The sequence below is a fragment of the Nyctereutes procyonoides genome, unplaced genomic scaffold, assembly GCF_905146905.1.
Source record: "Nyctereutes procyonoides isolate TBG_1078 unplaced genomic scaffold, NYPRO_anot_genome, whole genome shotgun sequence".
In the NCBI taxonomy this organism is placed as follows: domain Eukaryota; kingdom Metazoa; phylum Chordata; class Mammalia; order Carnivora; family Canidae; genus Nyctereutes; species Nyctereutes procyonoides.
The window spans coordinates 41,967,657-41,993,418 of NW_026575146.1; the positions used below are offsets into that span (position 1 = coordinate 41,967,657).

The 25,762-nt window shown below is 37.4% G+C and overlaps 1 protein-coding gene and 1 pseudogene across 4 annotated transcripts in view; both read left to right on the forward strand.

Moving 5' to 3' along the window:
• Positions 1-19,608, forward strand: part of KIF27 (kinesin family member 27) — an 84,976-nt gene extending 65,368 nt beyond the window's left edge. For all 4 annotated transcript variants that reach the window (XM_055312011.1, XM_055312013.1, XM_055312012.1 and 1 more), the window contains 5 exons: positions 2,319-2,534; positions 7,360-7,566; positions 9,065-9,263; positions 11,781-11,945; positions 16,724-19,608. In XM_055312011.1, the coding sequence (XP_055167986.1) occupies positions 2,319-2,534; positions 7,360-7,566; positions 9,065-9,263; positions 11,781-11,945; positions 16,724-17,208 (1,272 nt within the window). In that variant the 3' untranslated portion in view covers positions 17,209-19,608. The remainder of the gene's footprint in view (positions 1-2,318; positions 2,535-7,359; positions 7,567-9,064; positions 9,264-11,780; positions 11,946-16,723) is intronic.
• Positions 19,609-24,002: 4,394 nt separating this feature from the next.
• Positions 24,003-24,907, forward strand: LOC129501038 (60S ribosomal protein L6-like; annotated as a pseudogene).
• Positions 24,908-25,762: the final 855 nt, after the last annotated feature.

The following is a 25,762-nucleotide window of genomic DNA, read 5'->3' on the forward strand; positions in this document are numbered from 1 at the left end:
AGTAAGTCAAAATCCTCAAAACAGGGAATGAATGAAAGCCTAGTCTACATACGAATCCTGATATAGCCATTTATTTCCTGAATCCTTATTTAGATCCCAGAATGCTGGCAGCCAGATTTATACTTCCCAGCAGGTCATTGGTGGGTTTTCTGAAACCGTCCCTGAAAAAAAGACCTAAAAACATCCTTGGGCCCCCCTAACTAAGTGGCCAGACCCTAGATACATCCTGTTGTGACAAAGCATACCCATCACACAATGTATTACCATTTTCATGCTTGACTCTTAAGTGGGACAGCCATGGCAGGAATGCTACTAATGTGAAAGAGAGAGACCAAGAGAAAAAATGAAGCTCAGAGACATTAGAGATAGGGGAAGGAGCTGAAAAAGCTTCCAAAAACCCTTAGTATCCTCAAGGTGCTCAAAGATGATGCTCTCTTTATCGTAAAATGAGAATTACTGGAAATGTAAAAGTTTGGAAGATAACGTTGAAGAAATATCCTAGAAAGTAAATAAAAGGATACATAGAAAATAGGAGGAAAAAACTTTAGTTGGCAGATAAATCCAGGAAGTAGAACATCCAAGAAATAGGAATTTCAGGAAGATATAACAGAAAATGAGAGAGGGGATTATCAGAGGCAACATAAATTTCCCAACACTGAAGATGTGAGACTCTAGATCGAAATAGGTCATCAGGGGCCCAGCAAAATGAGGGCCAAACGCTTGTCATTGTGAAGTTTTGAGTATCTCAAGGAAAAGAAAAGATTCTGAAAGTTACCAATTAGAAGAGATGAGTCCTTTGTAAATCTCAACAATCAGAATGGAATTAGACCTCTCAGCCTTCTTTAGTAGAAACTAAAAGACCCGCAGCAGTCTTCCAACTCAGAAGGAAAGTGATTTCCAAACAAGACTTCTCTTTTGAGCCTAACTCTGAATCAAATATGAAGGCAGAATAAGGACATTTTCAGGTGAAAAAAAATCTCCACCCTAGGCTGTCTCAGAAAACGACTAAGCGGTTGTGTTTCACAAAAATGAGGGCATCAACTATGAAAAAAGAAGGCTCAGCGTCTTGAAAGTGTGACCAACATGGAAATTCCCAGGATAACACCAAAAGGAAGTTCTAGAACAACTAGTTTGGAGCACATGGATGGAGACTTTGGGATAAATGTTTCTAGAATAAAACAAAAATTTCCTGATGTAGGTATTGGTCAAATGAAAAAAACAGTGTTGAAAGGAATTGTATAGTTCTATTGGAGTTAGTAGGTAGTACCAAAAGTTGTATCCTATGGAAAATGTTTTTTTTATACTACTAGATAGTTCAACTCTGAATAATATTCACAAAGTCATGTAAACTGATTGATTTAACATAAAACTGCAATATACCTTATATGGGGAGACTCGAGGAGGGGAAGTAGAGGAGGCATGATAGAGCCAGGTCCTTGTCTTCCCCAATAGTCAGTCTGTAGGCAGTATGTGAAATTGGTAATGTTATTTAGAAACATTAACACCAGGAGAAACATCTAGAAAGGTTGAAGATTGTTTCTGGGGAGTGAGACTCAGGTTAAAGGGGATTACTTTAAAAAAATTATAAACCTGTAGTATATACACATACATACTTAGATGCAAAACTTATTTTAAGAATTCTCTTAGGTTAGACCATATCAAGTATCTCCATTACTTTAACTGGTGTGTTTTCTGACCAGAGTGAAATAAGAGTAGAAACAAATTGTATATTTAAACAGCAACAAACCAAATCTCAACCTTTAGGGAAATTATATTATTAGTTACAGGCCATATAACTATGTAACAGACCAAGGAAGAAAAGTTTAATTTAGGAAATAATGAAAAAAAGGAAAAATACTAGCTCTCAAAACCAATATTCTGTAGTCTGGTGTGGGCAAGCAATACTTGGCAGTAAATTCAACATTTGAATCTACCCCCTCCTTTTTTTTTTCTTTTTTGAAAGAGAGAGCATGGGGTAGGGGAGAGGGAGAGAAAGAACCTTAAGCAAGTTCCATGAGCCTCATGCTGGTCTTGATCTCACAACCCTGAGATCATGACTTGGGTTGAAATCAAGAGTCAGTTGCTTAACTGACTGCACTACCCAGGCACTCCTTGAATCTCCTTTTTTTTTTTTTTTTAAGGCATTCAACTTAAGATTTAAAAAAATGAACCAAAATCACCCCCACAAGGGAAAACAATAATGTGGAAGCTAAAAATAAATATATTCAGTTAGTAATTTTCCCTATTTTTAAAATTTATATGCAGTCTGGCTTTTGAGTAACTGTTTTTTGGGTGTTTGGTTGATTGTGTCTTTCTAGATCTTAAACACAGATAGTTTGAAAATATCAACTCGCCTGAACTTGCTGGATCAAGAGTTGTGTGAAAAGAATGTCGAGCTTCAACACAGCACAGCTGAGGAGAAAATAAAAATTGCGGAACAAGTCCAAGCCCTCCAGAAAGAAAAGGATCAGCTACAGAGACGAAGAAATAGTGTGGATGAGAAACTTAAAAATGGTAGTGTGTTAACACCTGAAGTAAGTCAGTATTCTTTAGAACTGGAAGTACTCTATGATGGGTCACTGGGATGATTTCTTCTGTCCTTGTTAACTACAACATAAAAATGAGAACTCTGGTAAACTTTGTTTCCTTGAGACTGTGTCAGATATAATGAGTTTACCTGGCTCCTATTAAGTGCCACAGTCCATGCTTACCTAGAAACTGTGGTATCCTCACACAGGAGTCTATGAACATTGCCAGGGCCTGGGAAATTAACCCTAACCTCGAGTAGGGCCCTAACCCTAACCCTTAATCCTAACCCTAATTCCTAACCCCCTCTCAGCCGGGGTTTCTTGTGTGACTTCACAGAACACATAATGATTCGAAGGACTCTTTTTCCTCGGTTCTACCAAAGAGAGCACCTACCTTCTCTCTCTACTTCTTTCTTGACTGATACTAGGTCCTCTGTTACAGACTATGGATGGCCAGGGCCTTCAAGGTTAATTCTTTCAGAGACGCCCAACCTTCGAGAGCATGTTCCAGCCAAGCAGATGCGTGGAATTCAAATCCCAATAAAAATACCTCTGAGTAATGAGTTTTCATTTAGAGGAGCATATGGCTCCTCTCACCTTTACTTTTTTAAACTATGTAAAAGATAGTACATTTATTGGCTGCCAAATTGTCTCAGACTTTGTCTTTTTTCAAAATTCTACATCAGTTGGCAATGGTGCTCATCCCTTATTTTATCAGACAAGTCTGAATTTTTGAGCATGAATTTTCTCTGGAAATGTTTATTGTCGATGTCCTGTCATGACCAAAGCAAGAGAAAATTGCTAGGAGAAAGTGAGTAGCTGGGAATCATGCACCTTGCTGAATCTTGGATAGTTTTAGATTGGAGAAGAAGTTAAGGAGTCTGGTTAAGAGGAACAGGAGCAAGAATCTCATAAAATTAGACTGTTGTGTCCTGCACGGTTGAAGGGAATTGAAAACTAACTTGATTGGGGGTGGCATAATAAGCCTCACTGCCCCGTTGTAGGGTCTGCATAGCTGTGCAGAGGATCACAGAATCAGGCTGTTCTCCTGAGGGTGTTGAATTGGAAACTGGCCTTGTAGATTTGAAGGTATGAGAGCCCAAGATACCACAAAATATGAGTTTTTGAGGAATTCTTGCCTGCCCAGGACTGTTACTAGATCCCATGGAAGAAACAAACAAACAAACAAACAAATAAATAAATAAATAAATAAATAAATAAATAAATAAAAAGCATTATGCTTCTTTTGAAAAATTCATATTCTCTCTGGGGATAAGAGATATAAGAAAACTCTAAACTCTAAAGAACATAAAAAAAGCAAGTTATAATAATGTAATAAAACCATACTTGTTACATTATTTATACAAAACAATGCAATGGTCATTTGGGGGGAAGAATCATCAAGGCAGCTTTGGTGGATTGGAATCTTGGGCGCAATTATGAAAACCATAATACTGGTAGAAGAAAGAAGGCGTCTGTAGGTAGAACACCATTAAATAAGGTACAGAGAAGGGCATGAACAAATTATGTTTGCAGAAGGGTAGAGGCCCCATTATCCTCATCCAGAAATACATTTCTCTTTCATGTGGAATTCTGTAACCAAAATTCACTCTGTAGGGTTTGTGGTGAAAAATACAGCACCATGCATAATACCTGTTTAGCAGCCAGTATGGATTGGTTCGAGGGAATTGTGAGCCTCCTGCAGTTGGTGTGGTTCCATTAGCCATGTGAGCCTCTGCAGACTTCTTCCACAAAGTTGGTTCTTCTCAGTGTCACTCAGAGTGGGCTCTACTCTCACCGCTGTCTTAATGTCAGGATTACTATTACCAGATAGATCTGCCAATCGTGGATGATTGGGAACATGAGATTCTGTTGTGACACAAGATAACAATAAAATCTAGGTGGAATAGTTTGCTATTTTGATCTCTTTAAACCAGCTTAGGATTATTTTCTCTTTCCACAATAAATCAGAATCATTTTTATAATTGTACTCCTTAACAGGAAGTGATAGATTTTAGATTACTATATGAGTACAAGATTACCCAACAATTTAATATAGACAAATACTTTCTGTTTTGGGTAAACTCTAGAAACAAATTTAAAAAAATAGTTCCAACCCCATTTTTCTAATGTAGAGCAGTTCAATAAGTGGGATATAGGAAGAAAACATAAGAACTATTATATCTATGTTTCTTTCATCTTTTACACTTTGAATTTCATGTTTTATTGTTAGAATGTGCATATAGTATATGGAGAAATACACAAATATGCAATGAATACCTAAAAGTTTTCTCTTTATTTGTTCTTGTTTTTTTGTTTTATTAATAGGGATGTACGATCTAAACTGTTTGGAGACCACTGCTTTTAGTCCTTGCTGCTCTCAGTGTTGTCTCTGGATCAACAGCAGCCTCACCTGGGAGCCTGTTAGAAATGCAGAGCCTCCTCACGCAGGCCTGCTGAATTAGAAATCTGCATTTTAACAAGATCTCTGGTGCATTTGTAAAAAGCAGTGCTCTCTGATAGAGCATAGTCAACTCTTGATAATATATTGTTTGCATTATGGCAGATTTTTCATCCTGGGTCAGTTTTTCATTGACATTCATCTTGCCACACCTATTGCTGGCTAGAGAGAAGCATGAATATTTACATGCTGTAGCTTCACTGGAGTGGGCCATCCTCAGATTCTGGAGTAATACTGCCTTTGACATATGTCAGGACTTCCCTAACTTAGGTCCAAAACTATAGAAACTCAATTTGTTCCAAATTGTTCTCAGACATATATAAAGGCAAACACTTTACACATTTTTGGTAAAATATCATAGTATGCATTATTCAGAAAGTCAGGTATGTTCTTTGGATAAATCATTTTATTTTCTGGTTCTTCTTATCCATTCATTGATGCAGCTTTCAGGACTTAGGTTTGTTTTTCTTAAAAAGGTGCATCTTATTTTCTTCTCAACAGAGTGATTATCAAATCATCACATTCTTGATGGTTAGAAATTGCCCAGAGGAACAAAATGGCTGTTGAATATTTTTTTTCAAAATGGTTCTTTCTGGAGATTTTTATAAAATGGCTTTTAAAACCATTTAAAACCATTTTTAAACCATTTAAAACCAATGGCTTTACTCAACCTCCCACTGGAATAGGTTATCACATACTTTTTCCCTGAATTCCAGAAAAGGAGTTCAGCAAGTCACTCTATTCTTTAGGTAGATCAGAAGTATTAACATTATTTTCCTATGAAGTACTGGGGGAAGGAGTGGAGAGAAATATTTGGGTCATATAATCAGACATGTGAAAGTATTTTTTTCTCCTTTTCCCTCATTAACTCATTCAGCAGATACTTAGTAGAAACTGTGATATGTACTGTGCTAGGCAATAAGGACATGGGTATGGACAAGATGGTCTGCCTTCAAGGAACCTAAGTTTTTGGTAACCTCCACCATACATACGGATATACAGAAATATCTAACCAAGTCTGAAATAATTTCTTACCAGAAATTTGAACACCCTCTGCCCCCAATAAGACATTGTTTGGTTAGTTCAGAGAACTTCTAGGTTTTCTGACAGGGATTCATCAGGGTTTTTTACCCCCTACAAAGGAGATCTTCCTAGCTTATGAAAAAAATGCTATACTGTTGCCATTTTTAATGCCTTTGCTCTGTAGTGACATCTTACAGGAAGTTGATGAAATGTTTCATGTCCTTAAATCCTCACTTTTTTTTCAAGATTGTATTTATTTATTTGAGAGAGAGAGAGAGAGCACAAGTGGGGTGGAGGGCCAGAGGAAGAGGGAGAAGCAGACTCTCTGCTAAGCAGGGAGTCTGGTGTGGGACTTGATCCAGGACCCTGGGATCATGACCTGAGCTGAAGGCAGACACCTAACCAACTGAACTACCCAGGTGCCCTCTCCCTGCTTTTTTTTTTTTTTTTAATTTTATTTATTTATTTATGATGTCGCAGATTGAGAGAGAGGCAGAGACACAGGCAGAGGAAGAAGCAGGCTCCATGCACCGTGAGCCCGATGTGGGATTCGATCCCGGGTCTCCAGGATCGCGCCCTGGGCCAAAGGCAGGCGCCAAACCGCTGCGCCACCCAGGGATCCCGCTTTTTTTTTTTTTTTTTTTTATGTCATACTCTTTTCTCCCTAGAGACTCTTCTGATGACTAATTCCTTTTTTTTTTTAAGATTTTATTTTATATTTATTTATTTATGAGGGACAGAGAGAGAGAGGCAGAGACATAGGAAGAGAGAGAAGCAGACTCCATGCAGGGAGCCTAATGCGGGACTCGATCCCAGGACTCCAGGATCACACCCTGAGCCAAAGGTAGATGTTCAACCGCTGAGCCACCCAGGCGTCCCTGATAACTAGTTCCTAATAATTATTCTAAATCTGTTTCTTCTTTCCCTCCTGGCAGTATATCACTTTGATAGATCCTTGAAGGAATAGCAAAGAGTCTCCAGATCTCTGTGACACATAATATGCACTAAGAGCTGTGGAGGGAGATACATGGCAATAGTGCTGGTCCTGGAGGAGTGAGGCTTTGTTCAAGTATATTCCTTGGTTATCGACATTTGCTCCATGACCTTGAGACATTTCATACACAAGGTTTACTGCGAGGATTCTGTGATTGTATGTGTTATATATGTGTGTGTACACATATTGCACTGTGTAGCATTGCAAGCACTCAGTAAAGATTTTTCTTAAAATTTAGTAGACAAATGGTAACTATGCCCGTTAGATACAAGAAAACATAGTGAGATCTTAGTGTATGACAAAGTCCAAGTTACATTATTTCATTTAAAATGAGTGATTTCTGTTATATCTAGGAGGAACATGTTCTTTTCCAACTTGAAGAGGCGATTGAAGCTTTGGAAGCTGCAATTGAATACAAGAATGAAAGCATCCAGAGTCGCCAGAACTCACTCAGAGCTTCGTTCCAAAACCTCTCTCATAGTGAAGCAAATGTCTTAGAAAAACTAATTTGCCTGCGTCCTGTTGAGATTAGAGCTATTCTTTTCAGATATTTCAATAAGGTTTGTTTCTTGGAGAGAAGGATTTTCTTATATGGGAGGAGAGGAGTCAAGATGCTTATATATCTCACATTTAAGAAATTGAAAGGCCTAAAAATTTGATAGTGCAACTACAGATTTAAGCATGATTTCTCCATACAGTACTGAATGTAGTCATCTGGAAGCTGTGTGCTTATCCCAAGTATGTAGGCCTGACTTTGGGAGGTTCTTAAAGTTGGAAGGGCCTTTGAAAGAAAGGCTTTCTCCAATAGTTTTAAAAACTAAAAGTTCAAGTTCTATTCCTCAGTCACTGTTTCTTGGATATTTTCTAGATTTGCTTGTTGTTACTCAGCATTCATGAAAAATTAAGGGCCCTCCAAGTTTCAGCTCCCTTTCTTTCATTGCTATAGGGTAGGGGTACCTGTACTTTATCATCATACCTATGAATTGAAATGAAGATGAGAAAAAAAAAAGAAAAAAAAGAAATGAAGATGAAGTGGTACATCAATGACAACGATAATAATAGATTTTAGCATTAACCTGAATAATAATGTCTTCTCTTAAGGTATATATTGTGAAGTGTTAAGCAAATAGTAACTTTTTCTCTGAAAGGTATCTTCAGTTTAAGGGAATATCAGACAGTTAGTGAAAATAAAACACTGGACTTTTAAAATAAAGTTCTAGTTCTGTTAGACAAGTGACATAAAGATGAAAAAATTAATGGAAATATTATACACAGCCCTCTTCTAGGATAATGACTGTCAGTAGCTACTGACAGTAATAGTAGTAGTAGTGGTAGTGAGCTATTATTATTGATAAGAATGCATCCTATCACTGCATGTGTGGAGGGCAGAAAAATGGTGCAGTGCTGTCTGAAGCTTTGACATAGCGAATCCTTTTCTGGTATTTTTAGAGAAAGGGTTCTTAACTCAAAGCATCCAGGCCATGGTCAGTGGATTTTCTGACCCTGGGTACCCTTCATAGAAACGAGTATTTTTCTAGAGAGAAGGTCACTACATTAGCAAATTCTGTGACACATACATTGAAGTATATTCACTTCGTAGCAGTGCAGAGAAGAACCCACTGGACTAAATGCATAATCTGAGACTGAATTCTGTGTTTATAGTTTTTAAAATTCTGTTACTTATTTACAACATCCATGTTGGAGTTAAAACTGGGAGTTATCTAGATGTTACCAGAGTCTTTAGATTCCCATTCTCTTCTTAGACTAGAGAAATAGAATTATATATAGGATTATAAATGTAAATTGCAGCAACCATGTCTGAGAGATGATGGAGGGGTGATAGAACAACATTATATTTAAAATGAAGTTGTTACCGATTCAGAATCCTAATAAACTAAAAAGGCTGTTAGGTTATTTTGTCAGGTACGTCACAAAGCGTTTGCTTATTTACATCATGGTGACTAAGGAGATTCTTCATGCAGTCTAAGAGAAGTGGATGATTACATTAGGCTATCTAAGACACACTTAAAAGGTAAAAAAAAAAAATGTCTTTGCTAGGTGGTCAATTTGCGAGAAACCGAACGGAAGCTACAGTTACAGAATGAAGAAAGTAAAATGAAGGTTCTGGAACGGGATAATATGGTTTGTGAATTGGAATCTGCCCTGGAATCTCTGAAATTGCAATGTGACCGGAGACTGACCCTTCAGCAAAAGGAACACGAGCAGAAAATGCAGCTGCTGTTACATCATTTTCAAGGTACCTGCCCCTTCTGGTCAGCTGTGGAAGGTGATGTGTCGGAGGGGCTGGGACAGGAGGACAGGACAGAATTTGATTGCAGAAAAGTCTAACATGAATAAATAGTTACTACTTTCATTTGTTTTTGTGCTTTACATGTTTGGGTTACCACATGTGGGGTTGGTTGACTTTGATGGAGGGCTTTTCGTTCTTGAAATGCCATCCCTCTGCCTGTCCCCAGTGCCACACATCCCCCTGTTTGTCATCGGCCCGTTTTTTATGTACAAAAGTGGGAATTCTGGCTTCATGGCGTATGGTTGAAAAGTTTCTACCTCCCAAGGACATAGTACTTTGATATTTAAGTTACTTTCCCTTCACATAACTAAAGTGATATGCTCTGTCAGATTTCTAGTTCTAGTTCTTGTTATAATTTTCAGTCGATTGTCAATTTTATGCATTAAGGTTATGTCTTAGGTCAAAATTAGTCTACCATCTATGGACACATACTGTATCAGTATACAGTAGTTCAGTGTGGAAAGAGCTATCACAGCAGTTGGTCTTCATGTTACCTGGGCATTTGGCCAGTACACAGAGAGTTGCTATGGCAACAGAATCACTGCCCACCAGTACTGGTGATGCTTTGGTTCAGGCTGCTTAGCTGCTTAGTCTTGATTCTTGTGAATCTATAGCTGGAGAAACAACCTGAGTAAGCAGAAAATTGGAAAATATATAAATTTGAGTGTTGAGGCAATTTACCTCTAAGTTAATTCTATAACCAGTTTAGCAACCAGTTGCCTGATGACAGGATTTCCTGACAGGATCCTATACATCACTTCATTCAAACATGCTCTCCTTTCCTTATTTTTAGTTCTGTCTTACATCTCTATAAAGTAATATTTTAATATAATTTTTCATGTATTTTTTGAGTAATTGACATTGTACCACAAAAGCTCATGCTACAGCCAAATGAGAACATTTTGAAAATCATTTTTATTGCTGGGATAAGTTTTTCATAACAAAATTGCAGCTAAAAATGATAATTTATGAATTTTCTAATTTTACTTGAATATGTTATATAAAATTCAGTTGACATATATGATATTCTTTATGGGGATTCTGATTTATGGTGTTATTTAAGTATTTTTTATTTATTTTATTTATTTTAAAAATATTTGTTAGAGAGTGAGTGAGTGTGTGGTGGAGAGGCACAGAGAGGGAGAGAGAAAGAATCTCAAGAAGACTCCCCACTGAGCGCAGAGCCTGCTGCAGGGCTCAATCCCATGACCCTGAGATCATGACCTGAGCCAAGATCAAGAGCCCGACGCTCAACTGATTGAGACATCCAGGCTCCCTTTAAAGTATTTTTAAATATGAGATAATGGGTTAATTTATTTTTTTAATTTTTTAAAAAAAATTTTAATGGGTTAATTTAAACTCTCCAATATACTTAGATAAAATTTTTCAAAAAAGCCAGTTACAGCAAAAGACCATTAAAACAAGTAGGATCATTTTACAAATTTACCAATAAGAAAGAGTATCTGAGAGTAGTATTTTTAGAAGGTCAATTAACGAGGTTTTATTGGTTCTAACACCTACCCAGTAGGGATAGTTTCAGACATTCATAAATATTAGTTAGAAGCTTTAAGTTATATTGTAGCATAAACTACAACTTATGCTATTTCCCCTCTTTTTATATGGTGTTTTCTTTTGTAATCTCCCTCTTTTGACAGGTTTTTGGTTTTTAGGGTCTTTTGGCTATAGATTTCTTGGGTCTATAAGCCTGAGCCTATGACTTTCCATATATCCACAGTTCCCAGTAGGAACTTTTTATTTTTATTTTTTTAAAAAAAGATTTTATTTATTTATTTGACAAAGAGAGAAGGAGAAGCAGGCTCCCTCTTCATCAGGTGATGAACAGGGAACCCAAAGTGGGGCTTGATCCCAGGACTCCGGGATCATGACCTGAGCCAAAGGCAGATGCTTAACTGACTGAGCCACCCAGGAGCTCCCTTAAATAAAGATGTCAACGCACCCGATGGACAGAGTTCCAAAAGTGAATTTTTTATAGAAAACACATTATTTCTGCTGTTCTAAGGATAAATCTAATTAATGCTCCTCAAAAAGTTTATTTATTTATATTTTTAAAATATTTTATTTATTTATTCATGAGAGACACAGGGAGAGAGAGAGGCAGAGACACAGGCAGAGGGAGAAGCAGGCTCCATGCAGGGAGCCCAATGTGGGACTCGATCCTGGGTCTCCAGGATCAGGCCCTGGGCTGAAGGTGGTGCTAAACTGCTGAGCCACTTGGGCTGCCCTCAAAAATTGTTTATGAATCAATCATGAAGATGCGGTAGTTGGCAGTGGGAAGGGTGGAGAAGGTGACTCAGGGCAGAAGAATCCAAACTGTAGCTGAAAACAAATCCATGTAGGTACATGTAACATACATCTGACCCTTTAAATATAGTCTGGAGACTGGGTTAGAACATAATTTTTGGTCCTTTAAACTGATTTTAAATGTAAATCTCTGTTTCATAGAGCAAGATGGGGAAGGACTTATAGAAAAATTAAGAGCATATGAAGATAAAATCCAGCAACTGGAAAAAGATCTTTATTTTTATAAGAAGACCAGCAGAGATCTTAAGAAGAAACTTAAGGAATTGATAGGGGAAGCAGTTCGACGGCAATTAGTACCATCTGAACGTAAGACCTTTAGTGTTAACCTGTCATGCTAATAGGATATGTATATCTAGTATTTGGTGAAGTTGTGCCTCACTTATAGTTTAGCCTTTCCCAATTGACTGGTTTATTTAAAATTAGATATTAAACTTATATTTGTCTCTATAAACAAAAATAGTCTTCTCGTTCTAATCATCAGGGAAATGCAAATCACAGTATGGTATCACCTCACACCTGTCAGAATGGCTAAAACCAGCAACACAAGAAACAACACATGTTGGCATGGATGTGGAGAAAGGAACCCTTGTATGCTATTGGTGGGAATCCAAACCCAAAGAATATGAAAACACTAATTTGAAAAGATATAAGCACCCCTGTGTTTATTGCAGCATTGTTTACAATAGCCAAATTATGGAATCAACCCAAGTATCTGATATATGAATGTATAAAGAAGATGTCGTATATACTTTTAATGGAATTAAAATGGAATTCAGCTATAAAAAGAATGAAACCTTGCCTTTTGCAAGGACATGGATGGATCTAGAGGGGATAATGCTAAGTGAAGTAAGTCAGAGAAGGATAAATACCAAATGATCTCACACCTATATGGAATGTAAGAAACAGGACAAATGTTTTGATTTGGTTACTTAGAGTTAGATATTGAACTTGTATTTGTCTCTATAAATAAAAATAATTGTCTGCCTGACAACTGTCTGCCTCAGCCTAAAACACGACAAAACTAAACTAGAAAGTGCCATGATTAAAATATACCCTCTTTAAGTCTGCCTATTAGAGAAGAATCAATACTTCTAACATAATACATTTTACATTTTATTAAAGAATTACTCTTTCTTTAGAGAAACTATTCTTTTACCAAGTTAGGTATGGCTTATGCAAAGCTGACTTTACAACCTGTTAGGAACATAGACCTATTTTGTACCTATAAAGAAGACCATTTAAGATGGGTACAACAAGACTGTAAAGAAACCAGTAAAAACTTTATGTATGCATAATGAAAAGATACATGCTGAGTATAGAATGTAAGCAGGATTAACATAGCTTTAAAGTTTAAAACAGTAATATCTTAGAAAAGTAGTTCTAATGCTGCCTTATACTTAGGATATTTATAAAATAGACATTTTTACAAGTAGTTCTTTTTCTTTAAGATTTTATTTATTTATTCATGAGAGACATAGAGAAAGAGAGGCAGAGACATAGGCAGAGGGAGGAGAAGCAGGCTCAATGCGAGGATCCCAATGCGGGTCAATCCTGGGACTCAGATCATGTCCTGAGCCAAAGTTAGACACTTAACCACTGAGCCACCCAGGCGCCCCTCACAAGTAGTTCTATTTAACCCAAGGTAGGTCAGTGTCTGCTAATGTCATTTTTAGAAAAGAGAATTGAAACTTAGGTCAAGTAACTTATAAACACAACGGTAATTAGAACATGGTCTAAGGTCCTTCATCTTATGATTTCTGGTTTAATACTCTAGGATAACAATTGTTTTAGGCCAGAGATGTGATACAAACATACATATGCTGCCAGAGACACTAAGCTTTCTGATTTTCAGTGTAGTAATTCAGAGGTAGTAATGTAATTAAAACACTTACTTGGAATATTGCCTGCAGTGTATAGCTTGAACCTTTTCCTTGAAACATGACTTAACAAAAAATTAAAATGTACACAGGCATTAAGTAGCAAACAGGACAATCAGCAACAGAACATTAGGTAACAAACTGAACATTTTAGCTTTAAAAAAATCCACTTTCAAACTTGAGACATCCGAAATTAGATATCTAGTGTTTAGATGGCCCATGTTTATATTATGAATCAATCTCTTAAAATGCCATTGTGGTAAGGTGTTAGAGAGGTTTAATCCTCATCCTGCTCTTTAATGAGACAAATGCAAAAAACTTTGAAAAAGTTAAGTAATCTTGGAGTTACGTAAAGTGATGACATGTCTCACCAACTTATTTGGGAATCTAGTCTTTTTTTTTTTTTTTTTAATTTACGATAGTCACAGAGAGACAGAGAGAGAGAGAGAGAGAGGCAGAGACACAGGCAGATGGAGAAGCAGGTTCCATGCACCGGGAGCCCGACGTGGGATTTGATCCTGGGTCTCCAGGATCGCGCCCTGGGCCAAAGGCAGGCGCTAAACCGCTGCGCCACCCAGGGATCCCGTTTTGTTTGTTTTTAAGTAAAGTCTACTCCCAACGTGGGCCTTGAACTCATGACCCCGAGATCAAGTTACATGCTCTACTGACTAAGCCAGCCAGGCACCCCAGGCAATCTAGTCTTGATACTAATGTTGAGGATATTTCAGCTACCTTGCTGTTCCACCTAGAAGCATCTATAAAAAGTAATAGTCATTGTAGAAAATTTTGAAAATATAGAAAAAGAACTGGAAAAAGTCACCCATAATTCTACCCACCACTGTTAACATTTAGCATAATTCTTTTCAGTCTTGTCCCCATGCTTTAAAAAAATTACATGGAATCATATTGGAGATCCAGCTTGTTCTATATATATATACTATCTCAAAATGCTACTCTAATATAATGACATTTAACAAGGTTTGTTTGAATTACAAATATAGCAATTATATCAAATTCTGAGTTCCTAAAAAGAATTACTCACATTAAGATTAGTGATCTTAATACTTAACTCTCTTGGTATTCAGTTCATTGGTTTTTGATAATAGTCTTTTCATTGTTTGCATACCACACTTCTATTTATCTTGAGTATTTTTAGCATTTTCAAATGCAGAAAGATTCATCTTTGGACAAAAATATCTTGGTAACCTCTTAGTCATGCCTCTGATACAGTGTATCTGTTTTCTAACAAATACATTAGGATGTGAGGATAAAATCAGTTTATATGGACATGCAGTCTGTGTACTTATTTTAGTATTTAAAACTCTATCCTTGTATCAATTTAAATCACTATAAAATTCTGTGTGAGGATGCTTGAGTCAGAAGAGTGAGGATTGGAATCCCAACTTCTTTTCCTTGCTCTGTGACCTCAGGTGAACTACTCTTTCTCTGGTTTGTTCTTTAATGGTAAAATTCTAGAAGAGGGAAACTTTCCACTGTGAAATATCCAAGTCGGGTAGAGCGTTAGCTTCTCCAGTGAGCCCATCTCTGCTCTTTCACTAAGATGCTTGGTGGTTCCCTTCCCCAGATACTGGGACCTGAACCTCAGGTTTTATTTATTTATTTAAAAAAATTTTAAAGGTTATATTTATTTATTCATTCATGAGAAAGAGAGAGAGAGAGAGAGAGGCAGAGTGAGAAGGAGGCTCCATGCAGGGAGCCTGATGTGGGACTCAGTCCTGGGTCTCCAGGATCACGCCCTGGGCTGAAAGCAGCGCTAAACCGCTGAGCCACCCAGGCTGCCCGAGCCTCAGTTTTTTTTTTTTTTTTAAGATTTATTTGTTTGTTTGTTTGTTTGTTTGTTTATTTATTTATTTATTTATTTATTTATTTATGAGAGAGAGGCAGAGACACAGGAGGAGGGAAAAGCAGGCTCCATGCCGGGAACCCAACGTGGGACTCGATCCCGGGACTCGATCCCGGGACTCCAGGATTGCGCCCTGGGCCAAAGGCAGGCGCTAAACCGCTGAGCCACCCAGGGATCCCCTGAAGCCTCAGTTTTTAAAAGCTTCCTGGTGACTAATGTGTGGCAGTTAGGGAACCACTGTCAATAGTCAACTTTGTGAATATCTGCTAGTTCCATGCGAGGATCTATGTCATTTGTTAGCTCAAGTGGTTGGTTTGTGAGAGTATTTTAAAAATTAGAAAATCAGTTATGCTTTCAACCAAGGGTCACAAGTCTTCAGGAGCCAGGGAGCCAAAGCGAGCAGTAGATAATGTAGCAGTTGTCTAAATGGGCAGGGGCAGCTCTGCTCCAGCTGCTGTTGCTAGTTGTCAGTTCTTGTTTTGTCTAGAAAAGATGGAAATCTGTATTTTTATATGAAACTTTCCAATTAAAAAATTGGGGGTCACATGTTATTCAGAAGTTAAATAAAACATGTTTGTGGGCCAGATTTGGCTAGGGACTACCAGGGTACTTGGTATTCATAGGACTGGAAGTGTATTAATCACATGTCAGTGTATGTTGAAGTTGGCATTTTTCATCATATTAGGTCTTGGGCCTATATGGACTTGTCTTAAGTAAATTTTTGTCTTTGATATTAGATAATTCTATGATTTGAGGACCTTAAGCCTTGAGCTCTTCACTCACTACTGTCACTCATTCCAGCAGGGTATCCCACCGAGGGAGTGCACTGTCCTCTCCATTTTGATGGTGGATCCCCAGAGCACCTTCAGAGAGCAGAACCTTAACCACCATCATGCTGGGAGTTCTGACCAAGACTAGATTTTCACATACATGATGCCATGTCCCCAAAGATTCCCTGGACATGGAGCCAGTATTCTGCAGTTCTGGCTTCACTTAGCCACAGTGTGGACTTTGATTCACCAGTGGCAAGTCCAGTGGAAGGCAGGTGTAGAAGGACACCAGAGAAGCCCAAAGGACTCCTGTGTTTCCAGGGAAAAACAAATCACTAGATGACTATTTTCTTAACTTCGTGCTTGAATTAGTTCTCAGTTTTTTACAGGCAAAATGCCTTTAAGTGAAACTTCTATTGTCTAAAAGAAGTCACTTAACAACAACAACAAAAAATCTGAAAAACATCATTTACATTGAGTGATAATAATTATAACTATATTGGGATATCACGCTTAAAATATATGCTTTTGAGAAAATCTCTAATTTATTTTCTTGCTTTTTATTATTTTTAGATCATGATGCTGGGGATGGAGTCCTGAATGCTGAAGAAGCAGGCATGGTTCCAGAAGAATTAAAGTGGGCATCCAGAACTGAAACTATGAAATTAAGTGGAAGAGAAAGAGAATTAGACTGTTCAGCAAACAGTTTAAGAATACAGTCCAATCCTCAGAAGCTCTGGGAAGATGACCCAGAATTACCTCCTATCTGTGGTTCTTTAGCACCCACTAGTGGGCATTTATTGAACAGTGAGGATAAAATAGAAATAGATGAAAATCATTTTACAAAATCTCACAGTGAATCATCACCCCACATTCAGCCAGTGGGAAATGTGGGACAGCTTCATGGTGTCACGTCTGTAAAGTTGTGTCGTAAAGAGTTACGTCAGATTTCTGCCTTGGAACTATCATTACGGCGTTCTAGTCTTGGAGTTGGGGTTGGATCTATGACTGCTGATTCCATTGAAGTAGCTAGGAAACCGAGTGACTTAAAAACTTAGGCCTTTAATAATAGAACTTTTAGTAGAGGCATAAGATTCTTTTGTCTGACCTGTTAGAAATTAAGGCATATGCTCACTAGCTCTTCCTTCAGAATAAAGGAAGGAAGGGAGGAAGGAATCCTTTTGTATACTAGAGATGTGTATATCTTCTTTGGTATATTTGGGGAGTTTTAATTATTTGCAGATTTTTCTACAATAACTAAATGAACCTGTTTTCTAACACTATTAAGTAATGGAACATTTAAATATTTCCACCTTTAAAATCCAGGCATATATAGAGAACAAAACAAAGAGTAGAATAGTAAACTATCCATCAAATGTGTATTGCTATGTAGTATAAAAGTATGTTAGAATACATTAATTCTATCTCATAAGCTTATATTATTGTCATTCTCAAATATATTTGTTATTTTGAAGAGACTCAGTTAAATATTGCTTGTATGAGAGGGGGAGTCACCTGCTGCATGCATATCTTTTGGCACAGCTGAAAATCTGTGCCAAAAAAGCAGTCTGTGGGTTTAAGACAACTGACGAAGTTTATGGCTTGAAGTTAATTTATGGTCCTCAGAGTCCACAGAGCTTGAGTGATCAGTCGTGACTTTTTAAACATGGTACTCTGCTCTTTTTCTGGGATTGTTTTTAGAATATCATTATTGTTGGTTTGCTAATATTATGGAATGTAAGTTTTCATCTCACTCCTACCCTGTCTATTCAATATCTCTCTCTCACTAGGCTACTAGATTTGGGGAAAAGAATGCAGTTCCATGCCACAGGGAAATAATGATAGAGTAGCTGTAAAGCATTCTAGCATTTCTTTTCTCTTTCACATGGAGTATGCCTGTAAAGCTTGAAGCCTTCGCCAGAGGCTCTTTAGCTAATAATCTGATGGGCCTAATTGGAGATTTTTCTCTACAGCCTGCTTACTCAGGTTAGCACCACAGGCAGGCCAGACTGCATTGGAGCTGTAAATATGTAAATGAAATTTTTCTTCGAGATTTTTTAGTCTAAATCATATTGTATAGTATAAACTTCAGTTTGGGATTAAGAACTAAAACACTGATTTGCCCAATAAATAGTTTGTACTTTTTCATCATACTTTTTAATTACAGAAAACATCCCATTATAATGACCAGAGGTATTTTGTTACTTGTGTTGTTATTCTAGTTACTTTTCCAAATTTTCACTTGTAAAATAGAGTTGTTTCTTAAACTACTTACTGTAAGGGTGGGGCGGTGGTAAAATCACCCTGACATGTGAATATCTATTCAATTTGAATCACCCTTGTGCTCGATTTGGCAGCACATACACAATTCGAGTCACCTGCTTCCTTGCCAAGTCCAGTTTTTTTTCAGTGCTGTGGCTACTAATATTTTTCTTGTATCCTCTTTCTTTGTTGTTACTGACCCTACCCATCTTACTTAAGACCCCAACTGTCATTCTGTGCTCAAATACTTAGGGCTTTCTTTTCTGGTTTCTAGGCCTGAGGGAGTAGGGTTCCTTGTTTCCATTGCTAAAAACCACTTCCTAGAGGAGAAGAAAACCAAACCAAAACAGACTTCTAAATAGGTGAACAGCCTCTGTATCTCTTAAGCATGGTACTGAAATTCATATAAATTATAGGTTAAATAGACTGTGCCATGGGCTTACCTGGGAACTGAACCACAATGTACAGCATTGGCCCACTGAGAAACTGCTTTAGACTAGAAATTTACAAACTAATTCGGAAAATATATTTTTGGGAGAGACTATTACAAGTCAGATTCTGGTTTTAAACTAGCTTCTTTTTGCCTTTAGTTTGTATGAGATATATATATCATGATGATATGTATCATATGTATATGTGGATATATATACATATCATTATGATATATATCATATGTAATGTGTGTGTGCGTGTATACTATATTGAGTGGCAAAGGCCACTAAGGCCTTCACAGAGCACAACAATGATATATTTATTAATGAAGGTCCTAACTGTAAATTCCTTATAAGATTAAGTAATTTATAAACTATTCACATAAGAATATATTCTAACCCTAGAATCTTGCTTGCCTAAGAAATTGACACATACTTGTTTTACCTGTGGAAATACATTTTCTAAAAGCCAACTCACAAAACAAGAAAATTTATGTCAAATCAACAGTGATTGATTTGATAATGCAAATGTGAACTGACTTCTAAATAAGAAAGGTACAATTTTTTTCTTCCTTTGGGTTAAACATACATCCTTTAGATGCTACAGGAGATTCCATGTACACACACACACATATAAATAATGTCCTGAATAATAAATACATTCTGGAAGTGAACCTCTTGTCATTCCAGTTTAGTGCTCTCACAAAGGAAAGAAAAATTAAGGGACCTCCCCCAAGGCAAGTAAGTTTTTTTTTTTTTACATATACTAGTAATAAATTTTACTTTGTTTCACATGCTTTCCTTAGTCTAATCATTTTGTCATTGTGTTTGCCTTTTTTACACATTTTCTTTTAAAGATTTTATTTATTTTTTATTTATTCATGAGAGAGAGAGAGGCAGAGACACAGGCAGAGGGAGAAGCAGGCTCCATGCAGGGAGCCCGATGTGGGACTCGATCCCGGGTCTCCAGGATCAGGTCCTGGGCTTAAGGCAGCGCTAAACCGCTGAGCCACCAGGGCTGCCCCTTTTTTATAAAATATGATTGTGGTTTTCTTTTTTTGTTGTTGTTCATTATGGGGTTTTCCCCCACTTAAAATGGAGCATTTGGAAGGGAATATACTTGCCTCTGTAAAGTGCTAGTGCCTTCTCTAACTCCAGAGTGTTAAAGCTAACAGAACTGGAGAATTAGGTAAGTACAGAAACTTTGGGTGGCAAGAATATCAGTGAAGGTGATTTTTGTGCTTTAATGTTCGTTTTCTTCTGATAATGTTTTTTTTCAGGTCAATAACATAAGTGCTCATTTAAGAATTGGTGTCTTGTATGAAAGAAGTTAATAAAGGTTTTATACTAAATCTTAGAGTGAATTGCGAGGGAGTCAGATCCTTAGTAGGAGTTTGATTCTGTTGTCTGCATAAGTTTCACCAAATGCCAGAATGACATGTTTTGCTTTCAGTTATTTCCTTAGGCACATATCTGTTACTATCTAAAACATGGCAGTATCTTCCAGTATCTGAAAGTTCAGTGTCCACTTGTCCACTATTCTTTCAACTTCACTGGAATATTAAAAAATACTAATTATGTATATTTTACATTTCAATTTATAACTGGCCTCGGGTTGCCTTCATTAGTACTAACACATTCTTCTATATTTAAATATTTTATTTATCTGACAGAGAGAGCAAGAGGGCACAAGGAAGGGAGAATATAAAAATATATTTTAACAGTAGAGGGAGAGGGAGAAGCAGGCTTCCTGAGGAGCAGAGAGCCCAGTGCAGGACTGGATTTCAGGACCCTGGTAGATGCCAAATCGACTGAGCCACCCAGGCGCCCTCTAGATTTCTATTTTCAAAAATTGAAAAAGAAGGTGGGAATGAAATCCTTCCATAATAACCATCTCAAATGCATTGGATTTGTAATGTTTTTTTAGCTCGTATGGGAGTCATGTTTCAAAGTGTGGTAGGACATTTGCCCAATAGGGAGGAATATTTTGTCACTCGTTGTTTACCTTAATGCTGACAGTAAAAAGCAAACTGACTTTTCATAAGTTTTGATGTTTTAAATCCCACACTAATAATGCATCCCTTTATCGCCCGCACCAGGAATGACTGCTTCCATTCCTTGCTTCTGGAATGAGTGTATATACATACATGGTACCAACTACTAGAATGGTGTTTGATTTTTATAGACTCCAGTAATACCCCAACATGGAGGTAATTAGAACAAGAGAAATTATTAAAAAGCTCAGAAAAACTTGATGTTATTAAGTTTGGATATTTTCCATAGTTCTTTGTCCCTTTTAATATTGTTTTCCCCTAGGAATTTCCACAGTGAATCAAGAGGATAGATAGTATGTGAGATACTAGCAGTGCAATATGATTAAACCTAAATGTATTGACTTAGACTATTAGGTTCTACTGGTAAATTATTACACACACTTCTGCTGAGTTATCTCTACAGTACTTTAAAAGAAAAAAAATACAACAATCTCATAGACAATTAAAATGAGCAAGATCCTTATATGGCCAAGGAACTAGATCATTCACACAGAAGAGTAGAAAACAATTTAAACATTAAAAAGAAATTCACACTTAATGATTGTTGGAAATTTAAAACTCCATTTTTTAGTTAATACTTGTATAATTAAAGTAGCACAAAAATATATTTTAAAATAATGTATTTTAATGTGTTTTCAAGTTTATTACAGTATATACAAAGGGAGTTATAATTTTTCAAGTCCAAAGTGCTAAATACTGCTAGAATTTATTTGATCTAACAGGTTTTTTAAGAGAACCACTCCTTGGTCTCCACCTTCTCCTCTCCAATTACCAAAAACAAATTATATGACAATTATGACTTACTTACCCCTCGTTCCCCACGGATTCAAGTAGTTCCAGGATTCAAGTGTTCCAGGATTCCAGGATTCAAGTAGTTCTGATAAGAACAAAAGATAAAAAGGTTTATTTTAAAGCATTCTACAGACCAGCAAAGAATTTTCAAAAATATTGTGAGAATATATTTTATTTCCTGGCAACAACATTAAAATTTAAGTTCAATCTGTGGCTATCTATAAACCCTGAAGAATGCTCCCCATTACTATTGAATTTGCCATTTGAAAATATACATCCTGGGATCCCTGGGTGGCGCAGCGGTTTGGCGCCTGCCTTTGGCCCAGGGCGCGATCCTGGAGACCCGGGGTCTAATCCCACGTCGGGCTCCCGGTGCATGGAGCCTGCTTCTCCATCTGCCTGTGTCTCTGCCTCTCTCTCCTTCTCTCTCTGTGACTGTCATAAATAAAAAAAAAAAAAAAAAAAGAAAGAAAATATACATCCTAGTTGTTATACTGGGTCCTTTACCTATGATTGCTAAAATTCAAGATTATATGAAAAGAAGCCACCCTAGATAGAATTTGAATGGAAATTGTGGGATGATTCAATAGAGAATTAGAAGAAACAGTTTTGGATAAATTCCAACAACCAAGACATAAACCAAAGAAAAGATAACAAGTGATTTTACCATCGAAGAGCCATGAATAATATGCCAAAACAAACACTGTAGGCAAAATTGCCAGGATTTATGCAATACATAACCATTTTGCTTAATTTTTCTCTCTGCTAAAATATCCCTGAATTTTTTTTACTGAAAAACCTCTGGATAAAAGACTCCTATTCATGATCAAACCAGCAGCTATTGGCCTGCCTGAGAGGCTGAATTGATGTTATTCATTTTTGTTTGTGGCCTGCGGTGGCATTTAACTGTCTACCATAAAAAGGAATGAGGAATTAATCTGAAATTTGGCTTATTTATTTAACAATTCATAAGTATTAAAATGGTCAAAGTTTTGTTTTTACTTTTCTAGCATGATTTTTTTCCTAGATGGGAGAAACAGGAACAGGGCGACATATTTGTATACCGAGAGGCCAATTTCCTTTTGAAATGCCCATCACCTGGGGGTTGGGCAGCATCTGAATTGTTCCAGTTGAAGCTTGGAATGGAACTAAGCCTCTCTGTTTCACTGGACATTTTCCCAGCTAGCATCAGATGTCACCAGCTGTAAAACATGACCACAACATGACCAGAATGTCCCAGGTTATAATTTTAATGGGAGTACATTAAATAATGATGTTTTTCTGAAACACCAGCCTGTTCCTTAAACAAAAAAAACAATTTATGAATCACTCTACTGCATTTTATAGGACTTTTTTTTTTTTTAATTTGGGGAAGGGAGGGGGAGAGAGAATCTTAAGCAGGCTCTGCACCCAGCCCAGAGCTGGGTAGGCTCAATCTCACCACCCTGAGATCATGACCTGAGCCAAGATCAATCTCACCACCCTGAGATCATAACCTGAGCCAAGATCAAGAGTCAGATGCTTAACTGACTGGGTGGTCCATGTGCTCCTCTCCTACCTTTTTAAAGTAGGTTCCGCACTGGGCGTGGCAGGGCTTGAACTCATGACCCTGAGATTAAGACCTGGGTTCAGATCAAGAGTTGGATGTTTAATCAACTCAGCCACCCAGGTGCCCCCACTCCCTCGCATTTTAAAGAAAAATCTTATCTTTCAAATGCAACTCAAAGTAATCATTTAATTGGGAGGGAAATTGCTAATTTTTCTATAAGGAAATAATCTGTTACTTTATCAAATAAATATGTGAAAGCACTTTGAAAACTAAAACATATATGTTTATGATGGAATTATAAGTAACTCTTCCATAGAGTTGGCTGTCAAAATGGGATAATGTTTTAGCACAAATGTGGTTTCTTATTTCATACATATATCCTAAAACATTTTTAAACAAATTCTGAGTTTTAGTTATATTTGTTAGCAACAGTGGAAATAATAGTATTCTCTGGAAAAGTTTCATGTGAAATCTATACTCCTAAGAAAATAAAGACTTGGCTGAGTATTTTATAGGCATAAGAAGTGCTTCATGACTATTTGAGTTATGAATTAAAGAGTATGTGTTTACTGGGTTTTTAACCACCAGTTTTTGCCTATTTGTTCCTCACTTTTTAGTAACAAATACATTTGTGAGTTATTGATAAATTCTGGTAGAAAACTTCTTAAAACTGAGAATGGTTTCCATTTGGTAGTCACAAAGATGTTTTAAACTCAATTTTTCCCCTCAAAGAAACTGTAAAATACTCTTTTCCATCTTGCAAGATGGTGGGCGAAAAAGCCAAGAAGCCGGATACTAAGGAGAAGAAACCTGAAGCCAAGAAGGCTGATGCTGGTGGCAAGGCAAAGAAGGGTAACCTCAAGGCTAAAACACCAAAGAAGGGGAAGCCCCACTGCAGCCGAAACCCTGTCCTAGTCGGAGGAATTGGCAGATATTCCCGATCGGCTATGTATTAAGAAAAGCCATGTACAAGAGGAAGTATTTGACAGCTATATCCAGGGTTGAAAAGAAAAAGGAGAAGGTTCTTGCTACTGTTACAAAACCAGTTGGTGGTGACAAGAATGGTGGTACCTGAGTGGTTAAACTTCCCAAAATGCCTAGGTATTATCCTACTGAAGATGTGCCTTGAAAGCTGTTGAGCCATGGCAAAAAAACTTTCAGTCAGCATGTGAGAAAGTTGCGAGCTAGCATCACTCCTGAGACCATTTTGATCTCCCTCACTGGATGCCACAGAGGCAAGAAGGTAGTTTTCCTGAAGCACTGAGCAGTGGCTTGCTACTTGTGACTGGACCTCTGGCCCTCAACCGAGTTCCTCTGTGTAGATCGAACACACCAGAAATTTGTCATTGCCACTTCCACCAAATTTGTTATCAACAGTGTGAAAATCTCCAAACATCTCACTAACGCTTATTTCAAGAAGAAGCTGCGTAAACGCAGACACCAGGAAGGGGAGATCTTTGACACAGAGAAGGAGGAATACAAGATTACAGAGCAGCACAAGGTTGATCAGAAAGCTGTGGATTCGCAAATTCTGCAAAAAATCAAAGCTTTTCCTCAGCCTCAGGGCTACCTCTGCTCTGTGTTTTCTCTCACAAATGGAGTTTACCCTCACAAATTGGTGTTCTAAATTTCTTACAAAGAACCTAATTAAACAACTGATCCATTAAAAAAAAAAAAGAAACTAAAATAGTTTAACAGCAAAGTCATTCATTCTTTGGCATTAGATACTCTTAGCTATCATATACAAGAAGCATGTTAGAATTAAATCTGACATTACCATGGTGGTCTTTATAAGCATTTTGAAGGAAGCTCATTCCCCTCAGTTTGCAAGCATCTGTTGATATTACAGAGTATTTTGTCCCTGTTTGGATCAGGGCATCATGACTTGCACAGCCAAGTAATCAAAGAACAGGCCAAGACTTTAAGAGTAATGGAACTTACAATCAGAAGTATTCTAGTGGATTGTGAACAAATAAATCAGAGAGAAATAATGTATACTTTTCCTGGAAGAGTTACCTTCAGTGGTACTGAGGTCTTCTCAGTGAGATTTATGACAAAGTTTTTCCCCGAAAAGAGAAACTAGATGAAAGGACCTGATTATGTAAGTTTACTTGAACAGGCCACATAAACCAAAACACCCTTCAGAGCCAGGGTCAGTGCCTTGGGACTTGGTTCTTATGTAGGAGAGAATCTGTGCCTCTTCCAAAGAGTGAACTGGTAACTGAAGGAAACTGTATTTTTTTTTGTTTAAATTTATTTATTTATGATAGTCACACAGAGAGAGAGAGAGAGAGATTGAGAGGCAGAGACACAGGCAGAGGGAGAAGCAGGCTCCATGCACCGGGAGCCCGATATGGGATTCGATCCGGGGTCTCCAGGATCGCGCCCTGGGCCAAAGGCAGGCGCCAAACCGCTGCGCCACCCAGGGATCCCCAGGAACCTGTATTCTTAAAACATAACAAAAAGGGTATCTATATACATCACAATGAAAATTTCTATAGATATTTATTTTAGAAATAAAGAC